Source organism: Euleptes europaea, chromosome 5, assembly GCF_029931775.1.
Source record: "Euleptes europaea isolate rEulEur1 chromosome 5, rEulEur1.hap1, whole genome shotgun sequence".
NCBI classification, from domain to species: domain Eukaryota; kingdom Metazoa; phylum Chordata; class Lepidosauria; order Squamata; family Sphaerodactylidae; genus Euleptes; species Euleptes europaea.
The window spans coordinates 9,782,628-9,805,130 of record NC_079316.1 but is presented as its reverse complement, the minus strand read 5'-3'; the positions used below and the strand labels follow the sequence as shown (position 1 = coordinate 9,805,130).

The window sequence follows — 22,503 nt, the reverse complement described above, 5'->3', positions numbered from 1 at the left end:
CGGTGCAGCATGGCTTGGATGCCACCCAACTAACACGTAGTCACCACTCTGAGACCATCTCATTCCAACGCAATTCAGAAACCTTTCACCAACTCTTCTATCGAAAATCCTATTCAGTGGCATGTGTGCTCTGAGCCGCAGCCTCAGGCGGTAGCCATTCCTTTAACCATCACTTTCCAAATACCTTCTTCTCCATATACCACGTCTACATACTGTAACCTTCAATTTCCACCAGAATACAGGCAAAGGATTGGGGGGGGGGGAGGAGTGGAGAGCAGAACCCACAGAACTCTCCCCCGCCCTTTTTGTATTTCAGAACTTATATCCTATATTTAAACCATAATGCAAATAAAACAAAAGACTTTTCTGCCCTCCCAGTACCTTGGGGGGTTAGCACACGCCCGCAAGTCTGAAATCCAAGCAGAAATTACCTTGAGAGAATGCCCTTGTACCGCTTCAATTTGTTTTCTTCTTGCCAATTGCACGCAAACCACGTTTTACTTTTGGGGGAAGGGTTGATTCTGTGAGATTAGCCAGATCGTCACAAAAGCAAGTCCCCTAGACATGTCTGATTAAGGCTTTTAAGGGCATGATGACATACGCACATAAAGGCACTATTATTTGCAAGGGAAAACCTATACCACAATACTTTTTGCTGGTTCAGATACACTTCCCCTGGCTGGGGAGGCTCCACCATAACCTTAAAGAACAATGAAAACTTGAACCGATTTCCAACACCGGGTTAACTTTCTCACTGAAGAGGCTCAATTTGCTTTACTATCCTGTAACCTCAAACACTTGCTGGGTTGCTTATAAATTCTTCCTCTACAGAGGAGGCTATATGCCTTAATAGTATTACACAAAACTTTTCTCCACCATTTTCCTGTGCACATTTCCTCAGTTAAGGAGGCTGCATTTTCTTAAAACATAGTTAAAACTAGGCATTAACTTCTTACCCACACTTCCTCCACTGAGGAGGCTTTAACTTCAGCATATTAAACTTGAGTGGACACAACATAAGTTTGCATGTTCGTTCCAGTTTGCTAGGAGCAGTTGGAAGTGAAGAAGAATGGAGTTGAGAGCGGGGGTCACACACACACTCACTCACTCATAGGGAGAAGAGGAGAAACAACAAACAGCCAAGAATATTACAAGGTTTGTTCCAGCAGGAGGCTTGGAACGGCATTTTCGCTTAGAACGGAGCTCCATGTTGTTTGATTTTAATTTTGAAGTCATTCTAATTTTATTTCGTGCTGATATGGTAAACAAGGGTTCGTGGGGGGAGAGAGAGACCTGAGATCGTTATTTCAAGAAAACAGTTTATTTGCAGCTGCGGACTCAGAGGCCCTAATGGGCAGAAATCTCTGAGCCCCGATCATACTGAGGAAGGGATATTTATCCAAATTCAAGATATGACAACCCATCAACATTCAGGGTAGGCTGATAACACTCTAGACATCGAGGCGGCAGTAGAGTAACAATAGAATAACAGTTTCACCCAGTTCTTGTTATGGTTTACTGTAACCCTCCATGACTCTTGCCCCAATTCCTTAGCACACAGGCATACACAGAGACAGAGATATCCTGCCCAGCAACAAGCTATTCCCTTCCCTTCCCTTGTCCTAATACATTTACAGAAAGGAAAAGAGATTATTACAAATTGCTAAATCAGTGGATCTTCCATAGTCAGGGGAAGTCTACCTGCTGTCACAGTGCCCTGCCACTCCCAGGACTACGGGAGGCTGGTTATTAAGCTTGCAGGAAGCCATTCTCCATTGGGGAAGATGCTGCTGGTGTCTTTTGCCCATTGAGGGAATGAGCAGAGGCGGTTGCGCCTTGCTACAATTCCATGGGATCCTCTGCTGTCCTGCCATTTGGGGGCAGGGGGCAGGGTTCCTGTTTTTGTCTTGGGCCGTGATGTGCTCATGTAAAGACCGAATGGTGGCCCTTGAATTGTTTAGTTCCTGTTGCAGGGAGGTGATTCTGCTTAAGGCAGCAGTCAGCGCTCCGTACGTCTCAGTTAGTTTTTTTTTTTTTGAGCGCGCAGGAGAGCACTCTCCCCGTTTTTGTCTGAGGTCCCAATTTTCCTTTTTCAATTTTGTAAGGTAGTGTGTGGCTTTCCCCAATCCGTCACACATTTCCTTATGCATCCGCCTCTGTTTCTCTGCTTTTTGGACACAGTGAGACAAGGCTGCAGAGGCAGCTTTCTCGTTGCTTTGGGGTTGGTAATCGTTGATTGTACCTTGTCGGAGACCCAAGTGGGCTCTCTCCCATACATGCATCTTGATGCCAGGGATTCTTGCCTGATTCGCCCTATCTGTTTTTCCAATAAGTCTGGGCTAGGGTTCCTAGTTAATTTTCCTTCCCTAGTTAACTGTAACTCTGGGGAAGGGTCAACCTGATTTGCAATCCCTACACTTTTGATTTTAACACTTTTGCAAGTATTCTTTTCTTCTCTGGATTGTTTGTACAACCCAGGGTCCGTTTGACTTAAAGGAGAGAGAGAGAGAGAGAGAGAGAGAGAGAGAGAGAGAGAGAGAGAGAGAGAGAGAGAGAGAGAGAGAGAGAGAGAGCGCACTGCAACTCCTTCTCTCCTTTCTTTTCTTTTTAGATGGAACTCTTTGATGCATCTAGGGTGGGTGATTCAGAGGGGAGTTCAAGTGTTCTAAAACCTGAACAGGGTCTCGGTCAAAGCTCTACTGCAAGCCGAGTGGGGGGCCGGGGGGAGGACTCGCTTTACTCGCGGTCCGCTAGCTGGAAGGATGTTGCCTGCTCCAGCCCTTTGAACTGGGGTGAAACCAGTGCTCTGATTCTGGTTGAGGTGGAGGGATACAGCGCTCCTTGGTCCTTCTGATCCTTTCCTGACTGCGGGTTACCAGGAGCTCCTCTTGTGGCTTTCTGGTTCCCTGAATTCGGAGGGGGGGTTCGGTGGTCCGATTCCTAATGGTTGTGGGGTACCAGTAGCTCCTCTTGCGGCTTTCTGGTTTCCTGGATTTTGAGGGGGGGGTTGCAAATAGCTCTGCAGCTCTGGCAGTTACTCGGAGGGCAAGCAGCAGCTCTGTCTGACTTGCTCTCCCTAGAACAAAATAGATTGCTCCCCCTTGCTCTGAGGGGCAGGCATCTTGCCGAGCTTGCTTTTTGGTCCTGATTGGGGTTCGTGAATAGCAGCTCTGTCTAATCAGACTCAGGGACAACGATAGCTGCTCTTGCAGCTTTTTGTTCCTTTTATTTTTCTGAGAACGGGGTGGGGGGAGAGATCTGAATAGCTCCTCTTGTGGCTTTTTCAGACTCTGGGCAATGAGAGCTCCTCCTACGGCTTTTTGTGCCCTGTTTCCTAGCGGGAGAGGCCTCTCCTCATTCTAGGTTTTGGGTCTTCCTGACCCTAGGCGCTTCCACTTGCCCAAACTACAATCCTTGTCAGGGCTGAGTGAGACAGTCACGGTCAGAGCTTGGCTCTTCCAGGAAAGAAGAGTGCCAGATCCACTTGGATTATTGAGTTATCGCTCCCCTTCTCTGCGAAGGGCCGGCGTCATACAGAATTGCTGAGGTTGACTCCACTCTTTAAACGAGTGGTTTCAAACGAGGACAAGACAAGTCATTCATTACATTTAAGCCATTCGGAGTTACAGAGTTGAATAATTGAATGAAGTGCACCTCCTGCTGGCAAAGAATTTTATTGACATCAATCCTTTCAAATCTCTTAGTATGGAGTTGCCAAATGGCAAAAAACCTGCCTCCGGCCAGCCCAACCACTCAATGCAGCGGCAGGGTGGTGGCAGCTTCTGCTCCTCCTCTTTTTCCCTCCTCTTCCTTGTCTGTTTACCAGCATAGACATCAGTGGAGGGGTAGCAGCAACAGCTCTTCCTCCTCCCCTCACCAACCCATCTGTTCATGTGGCAGAGGTGAGGGCACCAAACGTTGGCAGCAGTAGTGGCTCCCCCTCACCTATCTGCTCACATGGTGGCAGCTCCCACTCCTCCTCCCCCTCCCACCTGGTTCATGCAGAGGCAAAAAAAAGCCACTCTTGGCTGTACCTGGCACTTTGCTTTGTGTCTACCCATCTTCAAGGGGAATTTCTGTGGGATTTTTGGCTCTGGAGGAATCTATTGCAGCTGAAGCGAATATGTTAAATATTGATAAGAAGATTTTATCAAATCTTGGAATCATAGAAGATATTGTTAGAGGCTTTTATTCTCGATTATTTTCTAGGAGCTTTTGTTATTAGTTATTAGGGGCTGTTATTGTTGATTAGTAGAAGTTGTTATCTTTTTTTCTATTGAGTAAAAGGAATGTAAAAGGACATGTGAGGACATGTAAGGACATGTGAGTATGAAAACACTCACTAGCCATTCACTAGCCACTTAGAAAAAAAGCATAGTGAGAATGATTTGAGATTCTTTGTTTTATGGGTATATAAGGAACATCCACACAATGCCAATGATGTCCAAAAGGTGCTTTTGCAACATGAGAAGCATTTCATCTTTCTCTTTAATTCCCTTGTCCCTCATGGACTTAGCACTGAGTTCGATTTATCTTGCTTATGAATGCCCCTTTAAGAAATGATTGCCCCTTTAAGAAATGAAAATGAGGCTGTGTAAGAAAACTCTTTCTATTACACTCCACCTCATTACAAGATCAAACCAGAATAAGTTAGCAGCCCTGTTTGGGAGCAGAGAAATTTGAAGCTGTAAGCTACATTGCATATTCAAAGGTAACATGACATTTTATGTCTGTATATAACTTTTAGCAGTCCTTAAGAAATTTCTATAGTTAATCTTGCATTTTACAATCAGGCTGAAGAAGTCACTTTTGGTGATGAAAGTGCTGTTGTATATCCGGAAAGGCGTTTCCTCCAAGTTGCTTGACTGAGCAAGCACCCAGTCAAGAGCCAAACTGACTTTATTGGACATTGTTCCTCATTTTGAAATTATTGTGACTCTTCGCTGTTGCATTTGTTTGCTTGCGCCATCTTCACTTGTCTTGTACTTGTTGCTTGTTTTCGCCCATTTTTGTATATAACATTGTTATTGTCGGTCACTTTTTCACTGTTTCACTGTGTCCTGTTACATTGTTTAAATGATTGTTTGATGTTTTATTAAAATATATCACAGTTTGCAGAGCCAACTACTGTTTATTTTTGCAGCTTAACTATACAGTTTGAGTGAGTAGTTCATACCACAGTACCTGGAGGTTGGCAACCCTACTTTTGCCACCTTTTGGTGCCCTCACCTCTGCCACATGAACAGATGGGTTGGGGAGAAGAGGGGGAGGAGCTATTGCTGCCACCCCTCCACTGATGACTATGTTGGTGCACAGGCAAGGAAGAGGAGGAAGGAAGAGGTGGATCAGGGGCTGCCTCCACCATCCTGCCACAGCATGAAATGGGTGAGCGGGCTGGAGGCAGGGGGAGAGGGAGTTGTCAATCCTGCAGTGCTCACTACAGTCCACAATAGCCATGCAGATTAGCTTTAGATGTCACACATTAACAGATCACTTCAGGATACAATGGGTTCCATATTAACATACCACACCCTCATTAGCACATTATCTTGATACTTACAGGACAATGATTAGCACATTACCTTTGGTACTTTTTTGCAAGACAATGATTCAGCTCAAACCCAACCCCTTTCTGACTATATATTACTCTTCCTACACACTTGACACTGAGAGACACTGTCCTTCAGTGTTACTCCTCTGAAGATGCCTGCCACAGCTGCTGGCGAAACGTCAGGAAAGAAAATACCAAGACCACGGTCACACAGCCCGGATAACCTACAAGAACCAAACTTCCAGTATATTTTGTCAAAAGCTTTTTCAGCATCAATTGAAAGAATGGCAACTTGATTGGATCTCTTACTATTAAAGGAATGACACAGGAGTATTGAGGTTTATTTCAATGGTACGTATGGCTTGTTTGTTTGTTTTTCTTTCCTCAGGCCTCTCAGTATTAAAGTGACAAAATTACTGGAGAGTTGAGGTTTGAGAAAGTGTAACACCAACCTCTCCTCTCACCAAAAATGAAGGAAAACAGCATATTTGCATGATCTAGAGCTTAAGACCCTGTTGTGCCAGGTTTGGGTATTCACTTATGTTCTACTACCCTTGATTGCCAGTTTTTAAGGGAGTCCTGCTGTCCCTGCTCTCTTGAGTTTTCACTGGAAGGCAAGCAGACCCCGTTTCTTTCATAGAATCATAGAGCTGGAAGGGGCCATAAAGGCCATCTAGTGCAACCCCCTGCTCAATGCAAGATCAGCCTAGAGCATCCTTGACAAGTAATTGTCCAGCCTCTGCTTAAAGACAGCCAGGGAGGGGGAGCTCACCACCTCCCTAGGTAGCTGATTCCACTTTTGAAACAACTCTTTCTGTAAAAAACATTTTCCTAATATCCAGCAGGTACCTCTCTACCTGCAATTTAAACCCATTATTGCGAGTTCGTCTGCTGCCAACAGGAACAGCTCCCTGCCCTCTTCTAAGTGACAACCCTTCAAATACTTAAAGAGAGAAATCATGTCCGCCCTCAACCCCCTCTTCTCCAGACTAAACATGCCTAACTCCCTCTGCCTTTCCTCATAGGGCTTGGACTCCAGGCCCCTGAACAAAACCACCTAGCCTGCTTCAAAGTGGGTCTTTGGGAAAGGAAAAGGCCTGTTTTCAAGGGTCACCGCAGTGGTAGCTCAGAAACTAGGGCTGTTGAATTAAAAAAAATTCGGTATAGTTCGGATTCGGCCAAATTCAGCCCGTTTAGATTTGGGATATGCCGAAGTCCGAACTCCCCCACTTCGGGTCCGTTCAATTCAGCGGGAATTCAAAGTTCGGGAAAAAAATTCGGCCGAATAAAGCCATTAAAAACACAATCGCGCCTTTCCGCGGCTCTGGGGGGGGGCATTTTTGGGGCTAGAGGTCCCAAACTTTCAGCAGAGCTTCAAATGACGTTTATTGAAAGACTCCCCAAGTTTTGTAAAGATTGGGTCAGGGAGGGCTGAGATATGGGCCCTGAAATGGGTCCCCCCACCCTTAATGTGCATCTCTCAGCAGAGCTTGCCGCCCACGCACAAAGCTCCCAGCCCCGACAACAGCTGAAAGCAACACAACCTTGTAAAACAACACCTTTGCAACAGGGAAAACCAGAAGACACGCAACTGAAACCTCCCCCCTCAAACCAGGGAGCGAGAGACTCGAGGGGGAACACACACCCCAGGCAGAACCGACAAAAGGGCCCTTTGGCTTCCCCCCATCCACAGAAACTTCTCCCTCCCCCCACACACACAGACTCTGCTTTCCCCCCACACACACACACATACACAGGAGAAAAATTATAGATTAAAGCCCCCAAAGGGGTCTTACTGTGGCTGTCTTCTGTTCCATCAGGAGGGGCTGGGGAGGACTTGTAATCCAAGATGATTCCAATTAGGCACGGGACGTTTTGCTCTGGAGATGCACACACAGGATCGGCTAATCCATTCATCCCAATAGGGGAAAGGGGAAAGGGGAAAGGGGAAAGCCCATATCTCGGGACCCCCTGACCCAATGTTCACAAAACTTGGGTGGTCTCTTAAGAACACTTGTCTGAAACTCCGCTCAAAGTTTGGGATCTGCACCCCCAAAAATGCGCCCCCTGCAGCCACGGAAAGAGAAAAGGGGGGAGGCGATATTTCTGCCCCCACTGAACCCATCTTTACAAAACTTGGGTGGTATCTTAAGAAGGATTGTCTGAAGCTATGCTGAATGTTTGGGGGCTGTATCCCCAAAAAAGTGCCCCCTGCAGCCACATAAATGGAAAAAGGGGGGAGGGAAAAGGGGGAGAGCCCATATCTCGAGACCCCCTGACCCAATGTTTACAAAACTTGGGGGGTATCTTAAGAAGCTTCATCTGAAGCTTCACTGAAAGTTTGGGGTCTGTACCCCCAAAAATGCACCCCCTGCAGCCATGGAAAGAAAAAGGGGGGATCCCATATCTTGGGACCCCCTGACCCAATGTTTACAAAACTTGGGGGGTATCTTAAGAAGCTTCATATGAAGCTCCACTGAAAGTTTTGTGTCTGTACCCCAAAAAATACGCCCCCTGCAGCCACAGAAAGGAGCGAATGTGCACAAGCACTCCCCCACACACACACACGAGGATTTCGCTCTCTCTCTCTCTCTCCCTGGCCGGGCCGCACATCAGCTGATTCCTCCAGTACTCAATCCTGACTGATTGGCCAGAGGAAGACCCAGCTTGGCCACCGATTGGCCGGGTGAGGAGAATGCTGCTTACTGACGGTTATGCTGCTTACTGACGGCCCCGAATTTGCAGGATTTATTCGCGAACTCCCGAACTCGCTGAATTCGGCTCCCCGGTTGCCCGCCAGTTTTGAGTTCGGTTCCTCCCGAACTAAAAACCACCGAATCAGGGGAAATTCGGCTGATTTTCAGTTCGGGCCGAACCGAATCAACAGCCCTATCAGAAACAGAGCAACAGTTTGGCAAGCAGAAGATCCTGGGTTCGGATCTCCAGGATCTCCACTTTAAAGTATATGGTATAAAATGATGTGAAAGGCATCTACTAGAATCTACAGAGCAGAGATTTACTATCTTTCATTGAGCAATGATTTGAATCACTAGATGGGAGTGTCAGTCAGCCAATCTTTATTACAACCTACAGGCCATTCAGAAGCAGATAAGGCACTATTAAAGTGTTAACTACCTACATAAAAATTTCAACATAACATCATTTGTCCTAGTACATCTTACAGTTTCATGGTTAGAATCAGAGTAGATTATACACAGGATGATAATTCGGTCCATATTTTCATTGCACAGAACAGAAACATGGCTAAAGATACAATATTTCTTTGATTAATCCCCACCGCTAAGGTTTTGAAAGTCTTCTACTCAGGGAACAGGGATTAAAAAAAATCAACCAACACAGATTCCAATAAATCCAAGCTTGCCTGTACATAAAATCTACAGTTTACTCTCTGTTGCCACCATCCAGCTATTTATAGTTTTGCAATTTGACTGCTGGTGATCAGACTCTCTATTTGGATTCAGAATCCCTTCCTAAATTCAGCCAACATGTAGGCAGAGAGGACATTCTGGAAATCTCACTTGCTAGAAATATCCTCAACTAGGCAGGCTCTCTCTGCTCCTCCTGTATACTTTGATATGCATGACCCCAAAGCAGGAGGCTTTTTCATGGTTGCAGAAACCAAACAACTCCGGAAAAATACAGTTGAGTATAAGTACACAGTAAATAAAAGTATACAATGAGTATAAGCACACAGTTAAAAAGCAAACATCTACAACATCCAAGTAAAGGGGGGAAATCAGCGGAGTCTGCTGGGCTAGGACAAGGATTATGGTAAAGAGCTGCTGGTGAGGTTAGTGTTGCTGTTTTTTGCCTTTCCTAAACTGCTGGAGAACATTAACTGTGGTTGCTGTGTGAGAGGACAGTGTTTGATGGTGAGTGGCTGCTCATAGCCTGCTGGAGAGGGGTTTCTGTTTGGTTCTGCTTGGATCTGTTTGTTTTTTGTCTGGTTTGTTGCTGGTTGAGGAGGGTCTTTTTTTTTTCCAGGAGTTGATTGCTGGCCCTGCTCTCTGCTGTGGCTGTTGAGAGGCGGGGGCTGTGAATCTTTGAGCTCTAAGCCTCCTGTTTGTCAGAGGCATCAGCCAAAGGGCTCTTGGCTTGTGATTCTTAGTCTGGGGATTGGGCCAGGGGACCCTGTAAGAAGCTGAGAGGTTTTAAAATTCCTATATGTATTACACTTTTGGATTCGGTAGATATTAGGTCAGGTGGTGAACAGCACAGAGCTTATAAGGTTTGGGTGTTAATGTTGCCCCTATGATGCCTTCTTTGCTGAGTTCTTTTATACCTTCTGGAAGCTGGAAAGTGAATGTCCTCATCAGGCTGATGAAGAAGATGAAGAGCTCAGTTCTTGCCAGCTGCTCTCCCAGGCACACACGGCTTCCTGCAAAGAAAATCAGAGAAGACAGTAAGTGAATGATACCTTTTTCATGCAGTCTATGCTATAGTTTCCCCACCTCGCAGTTAGAATCAAACTGGCCTGCTTTCTCCTTCTTTGCTGTCCTTCCATCCTGGACCCCCAGGACTCCCTGATAGCATCAGGACAGGTTTGTATGTTTTCATTTGTCTCCCTTTATTGGGTGATCTTTTGCACTGGTATTACAACTAGGGTTCAGTTTTACTCAGTGTATTGGTGTGTATGTGTACATGAGAGCCTGCAGCTGATTGAGTGCCTCCTGCTTTTCTTGATTGATGTTTCTAAATATAGATTGAAGTTCTGATTCTATTTTATGCCTGCTTTATTTCTGGGAACCTCCCCATTCCCATAGTGCACTACCAAATGCTGGACCTTGGCATACCTAGGCAGTGTTTCCTAATTTAATTTTTACCTGGATACATGTGTATATGCTTTTCCATCCATCTTCATCACTTTGCTTTATTAGAAATTTGTTAAAAACACTAAACAATCTAAAATACTGCATAGCCTGTTTGCACAAATATAAACATCAGAAAGCACACTGAAAATGGTCCTAAACTTAAATAAAATAAAGATAAATATAACACTAGAGTAATTTTAAAAGATGGGGCTCTCCCAGTCCCATCTGGAGAGATCTACCCTCCAACAAAAAGCACCAGCATCAACAGCTGCTGATCTGGCTTCTGAAGAAGACTCCTCACCTGTGAGAATGAGCAATTTCCTTCAAAACAGCTGCCTTGGTCATGACTTCAGCTGGCTTCGATATCACCCCCCCACACACACACCCCATGAAAATCTGCTCTCAAACTGAAGGTTGCCCTGAGTAGTGGCTTTGTTGCCCTGCATTGTGATCATCTCTTGAAATCAGATTTTTCATTACTATAATAAAGGACTGTTCATAGGATGTCATTTGCCACCAAAAGAAATGTTTTCTGTGCCTTATTTTTCTTGCATTTAAGATGTTTTCCTCAGTGTGGGAGCAAAATTGCTTGGGCATCATGCTATGTGCCCCAAATACGAGCGGAGCCCCCAGACTTTGAGGTGCCAGCCTGCCAATTGGCTCTTTTCGCCAGTCCTCGGCAACACTGACCTTCTGAACCTGAAAACTGATGGACAGCTTGGCTTACAAATGCCTGGAGGATGGGGGCAACTCTTTTGCAGGCCCATAAAATTGGACTCCCTGTCCCAAACTTCACCAAACTTTGGGGTCCACTAAGGAGAGTCTCTTGCATCTATGCTACAAATTTGGGACTCTATCTTGAAAAACACGCCTTCCCTAGCGTCTTGAAAATAAATTCCATAAACTATAATGGACCCAATTTTGTTTGGGAAACCCGGAAATAAAGCCAAATGCCCATTTACTGGTATGGGTATTTGGATTATTCTGGGTTTACCAAAAAACAAACAAACAAACCAGAAAAAAAAAACACCAGGCCCAATAAACCCAAACCTGAAATTTACCCAATTATTTTTTTTTGCACACCCCTACTCATAGTGGCTAGGAAATATCTAGCAACTTGAATGGTAATGTGAGGATTTCAATCAGATAAAAGGTTTAAGACCAATCACTTGCTCTGAACAAGCAAGGGGGATAGCCCAAGTGTTGGGGCTCATACACAGATAGGCCACATGGGTAACACGTTCTCCAAAATCCATGATGGAATCTAACAATATAAGGCTGACTTTCTCCTTCAAGCAACTACGTAAAAATGGCTATCAATCACGCATCAGTTCTGAGTTTTGCCTTTACCTGCACCAAATGGAAGAAATGCTTCTCTTTCCACAAAATTTCCATCCTTGTCCAAAAAATGATTTGGGTAGAACTCCCGAGGTTTCTCCCATTGCGTAGGATCAAGAAGAACAGAGCAGAGATCTGTTATAACATTGGTACCCTGTAAGGGGAAAAAATGTTGATTCAGGATGCATCCAGACCAGAATAGTGAAAATGAAAATCATATGTGTGTTTGGCAGACAGACCGGTGAAAGAACTAGGAAAGAACAATTGTATGCCGTCCTGAAAATTGCTCAACCACAGTGAACTAAGACCACATCACACATATACATTCAAATCTAGACAGGGATGGGGTAGGGTTGCCAGCTCTGGGTTAGGAAATACCTGGAGATTTGGGGGTGGAGCCTGAGAAGGGTGGTGTTTGGGGAGGAATGGGATGTCAGTGGGGTATAATGCCATATAATCCACCTTCCAAAGTGGCCATTTTCTCCAGGTGAACTGATTGCTATCGCCTGGAGATCACTTGTAAGATCTCCAGCCACCTGGGAATCTCCAGGGCCTGGGAATATAAAGAAATAACATTGGAAGGAAAAGGAAAGAGTTTTCCAAAGGTGGGGGCTTCAGATGCCTATGTACCAATGCCCAAACCTTTGTCACGAAGAAGGAAGAGAGGAATGAGGAAGGGGAGAAAATAGAGCTGTCATATTGGTCCCTTAGCCTGGTTAGAAAAGCACCAAACAGAGAGCTGAGAGAATGTAGCAATTCTATTGGACCCTTTAGCATACTTTGACAAGGACCAATCATAGGTTAATGTATCAGTAAAGCTAGCTTGGTCAGCCAGAGAGACAAAGGAAGAACTCCGAAGGAAAAAAGGGACAGAGCTGAAATCTAGCTACATGCAGCAAACAATTCCCTCAGGAGGTGGAAGGTGACTGAGAGCTAAGAGAGCTGTACACCCAGGGGTGCTGAATAGCTGTGGAGAAAGCTAGGCGGCAGCAGCCTACAGCTGACTACAGCTAATCTCAAAGCAATCTATGAAGGAGCTGCTACATCAATGTCCAGGGAAGAGAAGATTCCCCTCCCCATGAGAACGCTGGCATAAAAGGCCCCAGAAGACTATATGTATGAATTCATATTGAATTCCTTCTGAACCCTGGTCTGCATTTTTCTATTGTTTTTATCAAGCTGGTGTTCAATATTAAAGAATACAATTTGTTTGGATCGGAAAAGAAACTAGTTGTTGTTTTACTTGGGAGACAAGCGCCTACGGCATAACTACGCCAACCAAACACGTGTAACCTGACAGTTCACAATCTCAAAACTTCCTGACCTGCCTGGACAACAACTTCCTCTTTCAAATGGTAGAGGAAGTTATGAGGGGCTTGGCCATACTCGACTTTATATTGACCAACAGGCAAGAGATGGTAGATGGGGTGAAGGTGGTGGGGACAATGGCGGTAGTGATCCTGTCCTCTTGTAATGTCTTTTGTTGTGGAGGGAGAAAAAAGGTCATAGCTAGATGTGTGTGTTAGATTTTAGTAGGGAAGATTTTAATTAGCTCAGAAGACCGATGAGAGTTATTCCATGAACAAGACTGCTGGAAAGGAAAGGACCAAGTGAAGGGTGGGCTCTCCTAAAACAAGAGCTCTTGCAAGCTCAAACCATCACTATTGCAACCACATGGAAACATGGTGGGGGCTCCAAGAAGCCTACGTGGATGAACAGAAAACTCTATGATGAGCTAAGGGGAAAAAAGGAAATGTGCAAGAAATGGAGGGAAGGAAAAACCTCTAGAGAAGAGTATATGTGGGTTGCTAGGCACTGAAGGTCAGCCATCAGAGAGGCCGAAGCTCACAGTGAGGTGGCTGGCCAAGGAGGCTCGCTACAACAAGAAAAGCTTCTTTAGATATGTGAGGAGCAAACACAATGTACAAGATGAAATAGGCCCACTGTTGGGTGAAAATGGAGAAACTCTCACAGAGAACAGAGAGAAAGCAGAAAGGCTCAATGCCTATGTTGCCTCAGTTTTTCCCCTGAAAAAGAGAACAGGCTCATTTAGAGATGGTCATATGTAAGGCACAGTGTCCGAGCTGCTGATTTAAATGGACAGAGAAGTGGTTGAGAGACACCTAGATGAGTACAAATCCCCTGGGCCAGATGGTGTACATCAAAGAGTGCTTAAATAAAATGTCTAGAGAGCTTGCAGAGCCTTTCCCATCACCTTCCATACTTCTTGGAGGATGGGAGATGTGCCACAAGACTGGATGAGAGCAAATGTTATCCTAATCTTCAAAAAAGGGATGACCCAGGAAACTACAAGCCAGTCAGTCTGACCTCTCTCCCAGAGAAGATACTGGAGCAGATTTCCATGGGGTTAATCTGTGAGCCTCTGAAGGACAAGATGATGATCCAAGGAAGTCAGCATGGATTTGTCCCTGACAGCTCTGGCCAAACCAACCTCATTTCTTTCTTTGATCAAGTAATGAGCTTACTGGATCATGGGAATGCCATCAATGCTGTTTATCTGGATTTCAGTAAAGATTTGACAAGGTTCCCCATGATATTCTGATGGGTAACCTGGAGCACTGCAGACTATATCTAGAATAGGTTGGTGGATAGGGAAGTGGTTGGAGAACCATACCTAATGAGAAGTTGCCAATGACATTTCATCTGATTGGAGAGTGGTATCTAGTGGGGTGCCACAGGTCTTGGTTCTGGGCCCTGTACTTTACAATATTTTTATAAATGATCTGGATGAGGGGGTGCTGGAACTACTCATTAAATTTACAGATGACATCAAATTGGGAGGAGCAGTGAACACCCCAGAAGATATAGAATTCAACGAGACCTGAACATGCTGGAAAGGTGGGCTGATGTGAACCAGATGCAATTCAACAAGGGTAAATGCAGAGTTCTACACCAGGGTAACATAAATGAGAAGCACACATACTATATGGGGGTACACGTCTGGGTAGCAGTGTGTGTGAACAAGACCTTATGTACAGGTGGAGCATAAGCTGAATAATGCCAGTCAGCGTGATGCAGCAGGGGGGAAAGACTAATGCGGTCTTGGGGTTTATCAAAAGAGATATAACATCCAAACTGCAAGATATCATAGTCCCATTGTATACCACATTGGTCAGGCCACACTTGGAGTACTGTGTGCAGTTCTGGAGGCCTCACTTCAAAAAGGATGTGGACAGAATGGAGCAGGTGCAGAAGAGAGTGACGAGGATGATCAGGGGCCTGGAGACCAAGCCCTGTGAGGAAAGGCTGAGGGATTTGGGAAGGTTCAGTCTGGAAAATAGGAGGTTGAGGGGGGACATGATTGCTCTCTTTAAGTATCTGAAAAGCTGTCACTTAGAGAAGGGCAGGGAGCTGTTCTTGTTGGCAGGAGAGGACTTGCAATATGGGTTTAAATACGGGTGGAAAGGTACCTGCTGGATATTAGGGATTTTTGTTTTTACACTAATAGTTTAGCAGTGGAACCGGCTGCCTAGAGAGGGGTTGAACTCCCCTTCACTGGCAGCCTTCAAACAGGGATATTTTAGGCTGACGGTCCTGCATTGATCAGGAGGTTGGATTAAATGGCTTGGATGGCCCCTTCCAACTGTATGGTTCTATGTGTCAAAGAAGCAGCAGCACAAATAGATCAAAACAGATTAGGCCAACTACAATGAAACAATAATTCCTCTATAATTGTCCATCATGTTTTGAAAACAGGGCAGGTTTCTTGCCCTTCAGAAATCACTACAAAGTTTGATTTCAGATGAGAGTTGTGGTGGAAAATGCTATTGAGTCACAGCTACCTTATGGTGACCCCATAGGGTTTTCAAGTCAAGAGACACTTGGAGGAGGTTTGCCATTGCCTACCTCCATGCGGTCTGAGAGTTCTGAGAAATCTGTGACTGGCCCAAGGTCACTCAGCAGTCTTCATGCGGAGGAGTGGGGAATCGAACTTGGTTTTCCAGCTTAGAGTCCGCCACTCTTAACCACTACACCATGCTGGCTCCATATGAATGTGTGTGTAAAGTGCCTTCAAGTCGCAGCTGACTTATGGCGACCCCTTTTGGGGATTACTTCTGTTAAAATGTGTAATAGACATTACCCTTTGGATTCAGAAGTGGGACTATAACAGTCTTTGATACCTTAGCAATGGGGAAACCGAGTAAGTTCACGTCTTTTACACATATTCTGGGGAGCCCAAATATTAAGATATATTTTAGCCGTTGTATCTCATGAATCACAGCATTTGTGTAAGGCAGGCTCTTTCGATCTTGATAGCTGAATGACTGAGAGGAACCCAAAACATCTTCCATTTCCTGGTGGATTTTCTCTGAGGAAAACAGTAAAAAGGAAGCTGTTATTTGGACGTTACATTTACCTTTCCCATAAACTATTCCATAGGATTCTAACCAAGAACACGGAATATAAAATGAATTGTTGCAATGGAGTGCAGGAATGTCAAGCAAGAGTCATTTACTCCATGTAAGAAGAGCACAAAAATGGGGAAGGGGAAGAGATAAGGAAGTTTAAACTCACAGATGAGCTAATTGCTTTCTAGCCTGGTTGTTCGGTCAGGAGTCTGAGTGTTGTATTATTGCACATTTATTAATCATAGATTTCATAGTACCATTAATGATATCCACAGTGGTAACCACTGAACCAAATTGATTCCTGAGAATTGAGCTTTTCATTAGAAGGGGCAATACTGGAAACACTGCCCTCTAGAAGGAGGTGATTTCTATAGAGAGGCAGATTGGGTATCAGGATGGGAGAAAGGTAGGGGTACTGCTTCCCAAATAGGGTTGCCAGGTCCCTCTTCGCCACTGGAGGGAAGTTTTTTGGGCGGAGCCTGAGGAGGGCGGGGTTTGGGGAGGGACTTCAATGCCATAGAGTCCAATTGCCAAAGCGGCCATTTTCTCCAGGTGGATTGACCTCTATTGGCTGGAGATCACTTGTAATAGCAGGAGATCTCCAGCTAGTACCTGGAGGTTGGAGAGAGGCGGCAGCGCGTTTCTACTATTTCAGCGTAGGTTTACATATTTCTCCAGTACCTGGAGGTTGTCAACCCTGGCCCCAAAGGAGAAATCAGGAAGAAGTTGAGGCATCTTCCTTCTGAGGGAATGAAGAATGTTTGAAGAAGAAGTTTCGGTGGGCTTACCAGGTCCCTCTTCTTCTTCGGTGGGAGGTTTTTGGAGGGGGGGAGGGGGGGTCGCGCGCTCCTGGAAGTGCTTCAGCACTTCTGGTTTACACCCGGAAGTGCTCCATTGCAAAGGGGCAGTTTCCACTCAAACTCCCAGTTTGAGTGGTAATGGCCTGTTGCGATGCGGCACTTCCAGGTGTAAAACACATCACAAGGGTCCATTTAGTGGAAAACAGCCCCTTGTGATGGACCCTTGTGATGTGTTTTACCCCTGGAAGTGCTGCATCGCAACAGGCCTTTACCACTCAAACTGGGAGTTTGAGTGGAAACCGGCCCTTTGTAATGCAGCACTTCCGGAAGTGAACTGGAAGTGACCTGTCCCTGCCTGCACAGATTGCCCACCGACCCTCAGCTGGTCAGCGGGCGGCCAGGTGGATTGGCGGGGGTTTGCCCGCCATCACCTGGCACTTGGCAACCCTACGTTTCGGGGTGGGGGGAACAACCTGTAGAGACAAAGAAAGGCAGTGGGGAGAAAGAGTGGCCATCTTCTCTCATGGATGTTTCATCCTGAGTGTTTATGGGACATATTCTGCTGTGTCTGTGAGGGGAAATGGCTTCTCGTAACTTGTGAAGAAGAAAGGCCTCACCAAGTGCACAATGAGATCAGTCTGCAGTTTGTGAATCGGAGCCCAAAGATTCTTTTCACCCTGACTTTGGGACTGCTCGGTATCTTTATGATTCACGCTATTTTGTTTTAAAATATTGTCGAAGGCTTTCACGGTCAGAGTTCATTGGTTCTTGTAGGTTATCCGGGCTGTGTAAAATTCCAAGACCACGGTTACACAGCCCGGATAATCTACAAGAACCAATATTTTGTTTTAAATTCCCAGTTCTGAACCAATTCTTTTCCCCGCCTTTAAATAAAGGCTTTTTGATCAGGTTTTTAACGGGACATCCACATTTCTGTGACCACTAATTTGGTTCTTTTTAAGCCAAAAAGGTCTACACTTCTACTAATAGTAGCACTGAGATCAGTTTTAAAATGTGGCTACGTTCAAAAAAGGGTAGCATTTCACTACATGCAGTCTTCTCTAGTCTCGTGCTGGGAGAGAGGGAAACCTTATCTTGCTTTGTCCCTGGGTGTATGCCCAGTGAATGTTGTGAATTTCACCATGAGCATGTTTCACAGCTGAACGTAATGTGTCTGAACATGCTGGTAAGACATGCGCTGATCACCCAGTTTGTTTTGTTCATGTCAAACAGCTGTGGTAGCCTGCTGAACCAGTTTTGATCAGGGGTTTGCAAAAGTTTGCATTTGCAAATATCCTGCCAAGTCAAACAGACCAACAGCTATTAGCATCCCTAGGGACTACTTAGACATACAGCAAAGGGTCAGACATTATTAAACACAGGATTTCTGTAGGACTCATTTATAAGAATTGTGGCTGACTTCACTGTCTATTTAAACAATTGCCTTCTGAATATGGATGTGCATATCAGAACACCCAAACCGAAAATAAACCCAAAATTAGCTGTTTTGGCAATTGGTTCTTGTAGGTTATCCGGGCTGTGTAACCGTGGTCTTGGAATTTTCTTTCCTGACGTTTCGCCAGCAACTGTGGCAGGCATCTTCAGAGGATTAACATCTTCAGAGGATTAACATCTTCAGAGGATTAAGTGTTAATCCTCTGAAGATGCCTGCCACAGTTGCTGGCGAAACGTCAGGAAAGAAAATTCCAAGACCACGGTTACACAGCCCGGATAACCTACAAGAACCAATGAACTCTGACCGTGAAAGCCTTCGACAATATTTTGTTTTGGCAATATTCAGGTTTCATTTTTGCTGAATACCGAAGCCTGGGAATCTGCCTGAAGCCGAATAGGTGATTCCCGAAAAGCAAAATAGATATTCAGCTTTTTCAGGTTTTGGGTATTCGCTTTTGCTCAGATGCACCGCTCTGTGCCTTCTTCTATTTTTCTATCTTTGACTGGTTTTGTTAGGACCCCATAGCTGGGGCCATTTGGGGTAGGGGTTGTGTTATTAGAGCCAACTTGGTCCGACCAACCTTTCAGGTACATCATCGAACAGAAGACTAGTCTGCATAGCAGACTAATTTAAAAGACCCGGCTCACGCAGTCCAGAGGGATATTCCCTCCAACTAAAAGCCCCTTCTTTAGCAGCTGCTGACCAGGCTTCTGAAGAAGACTCTCTCACCTGCGCAGATGAGCAATCTCCTTCAGAATACCCACCTTGATTGAGACTTTGGCTGGCTCCGATATCCCTACCCCCCTCCTAAAAACCTGCTTTCAAACTGAAAGTGGCCCTGAATAGTGGCTTTGATTTTCCACACCATGACCAACTCTTGAAAACTGGGGTCCCAGGGAACTGGGAAGAAACCATGATAAAGGGGACAGAGATCCCTTTCGGGCAAGCATATCCTTCTGCGGAAGAAGAAGAAGAGGAAGAGGAGTTGGTTTTTAAATGCCGACTTTCTCTACCACTTAAGGAAGAATCAAACCGGCTTACAATCACCTTCCCTTCCCCTTTCCACAACAGACACCCCGTGAGGTAGGTGGGGCTGAGTGTGACTAGCCCAAGGTCACCCAGCTGGCTTCAAGTGAAGGAGTGGGGAAACAAACCTGGTTCTTCAGAGTAGCCTCCACCATTCATGTGGAGGAGTGGGAAATCAAACGTGGCTCTACAGATCAGTGTCCACCGCTAGAAACACCGCTCTTAACCACTACACCATGCTGGCAGCCAGGGAATTGGTCAAGGGCAGATTTATTCAGACATATGTGCCACTGTATTCCAGGGGACTTACTCCCAGGTAAGAGGCATAGACTTGTACTGTTATTTAGCTATCTAATATAAAAAATTAGAAGAATAACTGGTTCACTAAAAATAAGAATATCTTCCCTGAGGATATAAGGATGGCCTTTCTTTGAATCAATTCAGAAGTCTCTTTTTAGAACATAAGAACATAAGAAAAGCCCTGCTGGATCAGACCAAGGCCCATCAAGTCCAGCAGTCTCTTCACACAGTGGCCAACCAGGTGCCTCTAGGAAGCCACAAACAAGACGAGTGCAGCAGCACCGTCCTGCCTGAGTTCCACCGCACCCAAAATAATAGGCATGCTCCTCTGATACTAGAGAGAATAGGTATTCAACATGACTAGTATCCATTCTAACTAACAGCCATGAATACCCCTTTCCTCCATGAATATGTCCACTCCCCTCTTAAAGCCCTCCAAGCTGGCAGCCATCACCACATCCTGGGGCAGGGAGTTCCACAATTTAACTATGCGTTGTGTGAAAAAATACTTCCTTTTATCTGTTTTGAATCTCTCACCCTCCAGCTTCAGCAGATGACCCCGCGTTCTAATATTATGGGAGAGGGAGCAAACTTCTCCCTGTCCACTCTCTCCAAACCATGCATAATTTTATAGACCTCTATCATGTCTCCCCTTAGCTGCCTTCTTTCCAAGCTAAACAGCCCTAAGCGTCTTAACCACTCCCCATAGGACAGTTGCTCAAGTCCTCTAATCATTTTGGTTGGTTGCTCTTTTCTGCACCTTCTCAAGCTCTGCAATATCCTTTTTCAGGTGTGGTGACCAGAACTGTACCCAGTATTCCAAGTGTGGTCTCACCACAGATTTGTACAAGGGCAGTATGATATCAGCAGTTTTATTCTCTATTCCTTGTCTAATTATGGCCAGCATGGAATTTGCCTTTTTTACAGCAGCCCCATACTGGGTTGACATCTTCATTGAGCTATCCACTACCACCCCAAGATCCCTTTCTTGGTCTGTCGCTGCCAGCACAGATCCCAACAGTGTATATGTGAAGTTGGGATTTTTTGCCCCAATATGCATACTTTACACTTGCTCACATTGATGCTCATATGCCATTCTAATGCCCATTCTTCCAGTATGCAGAGATTCTTCTGGAGCTCTTCACAGTCCAATTTTGTTTTAACTACCCTAAATAATTTGGTGTCATCTGCAAACTTGGCTACTTCACTGTTTAACCCCAACTCCAGGTCATTGATGAACAGGTTGAAAAGCCCCGGTCCCAACACAGATCCCTGAGGGACCCCACTGCTCACATCCTACCACTGTGAGAACTGACCATTGATTCCTACTCTCTGCTTCCTATTTTTCAGCCAGCTCTCAATCCATAAGAGGATTTACCTTGGATGTCTGGGTGATTTGCCATGAAGAGCAGTGCCCATCGCAATGTCAATGATGTCGTTTCTGTTCCAGCCACAAAAAGGTCAACTATGGCCTCAGCCAGGTTCTCTTCATTGTATGTGGAGTTGGGGTCACACTTGCTCTGTGGTTGAAAATCAGAAAAGTAAAATGAACTTTAAAATGAATTATAGGCATTTTTACTCAACGGCCGTGATAGGGTTGCCAACTGACACTTGGCAAATTCCCAGAGATTGGGAACTCTTGCTTGGGGAGGGCAGAGTTTGGGGGAGTTCCTCAGCAGCAACATAATCCAACTGAGTTCACCCTCTAAACCTGTCAATTTCTGCAGGGCGACTGATCTGTATAGTGCAGAGATCAACTGAAATTCAAGTAGAGTTCCAGGCCCCACCTGGATGTTGGCAACCTGAGCCATGGATACAAGGCTTATTTTTAATGAGCTCTTGCAGCCATTTAAACCCTACAGCTCACGCAGCAAATAGATAAGAAGGTTTCAAAGATTAAAGTTTCCATGTGCCTTTGTTCCTTTTTTATTGAGTTTTTCCCATTTCAAATGCAAGGAAGATACTTACTTTCTCCATCTGAAGCAGATAGAAATCAATTAAATCTTGTGGCTGATGCATGGCCTGATGCTCCTTATGCCTTTCGATTTCTTTCTTTGCAAATGAGAGCACAACCTTATGGCATGCTAAGGCTTTCTTGTGAGGCCCCGGGAGCCATTCCATAAACCACGGTAAAATTTCATACAGCTACAGGAAAAGCAAAAGCAAAATCCTATCAGTATCATGAGACCACTCTATTAACAGTCCCTGGAACAACTTCTTTTGGTTCCTATATCATGGCCTGGATTACGCTAATTAAATTTGCTCTCAGTGAGTGAAATGTGGGACCAGTAGCAGAACCGGCCAGTATGGCGAGTGTTAAGCAGTCTTTCCTGTCACTTTGCTGGGCTGATTACCACCTCCAAAGGTGCTCTTTTCGAACAAAGCAAGTTCTCAGAAGATTGTCCCATGTCTTCTATGAATTGCCTCACATGGACACCAGCACCTTCTTCTGAGGTAGGGTTACCAGGTCCCTCTTCACCACTGGCAGGAGGTTTGGGGGGCATAGCCTGAGGAGGACGGGGTTTGGGGAGGGGAGGGACTTCAATGTTATAGAGTCCAATCGCCAAAGCAGCCATTTTCTCCAGGTGAACTGATCTCTATTGGCTGGAAATCAGTTGTAATAGCAGGAGATCTCCAGCTAGAACCGAGAAGTCGGCAACCTTATTCTGAGGGCTTACTCTGAAGCCTGAACATCAATACTGTGGTGCTAATTCCACACGAGTAGCCATATTATTGTGTCAGAAAAAATCACCCAAATGTCCAAAGGTAACAAAAAATATTCTTCCCCTCACTTTGTGGAAGTGAGCTCTGCCTCTTGAATGCTTATGTT

General features: G+C 45.2%; 1 protein-coding gene across 1 annotated transcript in view; it reads right to left on the bottom strand.

Annotated features, from left to right (window-relative positions):
* Positions 1-9,765: 9,765 nt before the first annotated feature.
* Positions 9,766-22,503, bottom strand: part of LOC130477897 (cytochrome P450 2J2-like) — a 41,487-nt gene continuing 28,749 nt past the window's right edge. The window contains exons 5-9 of the mRNA XM_056849977.1: positions 21,642-21,818; positions 21,052-21,193; positions 15,864-16,051; positions 11,734-11,875; positions 9,766-9,950 (exon numbers count right to left, since the gene is read on the bottom strand). Coding sequence (XP_056705955.1) covers positions 9,766-9,950; positions 11,734-11,875; positions 15,864-16,051; positions 21,052-21,193; positions 21,642-21,818 — 834 coding nt within the window. The remainder of the gene's footprint in view (positions 9,951-11,733; positions 11,876-15,863; positions 16,052-21,051; positions 21,194-21,641; positions 21,819-22,503) is intronic.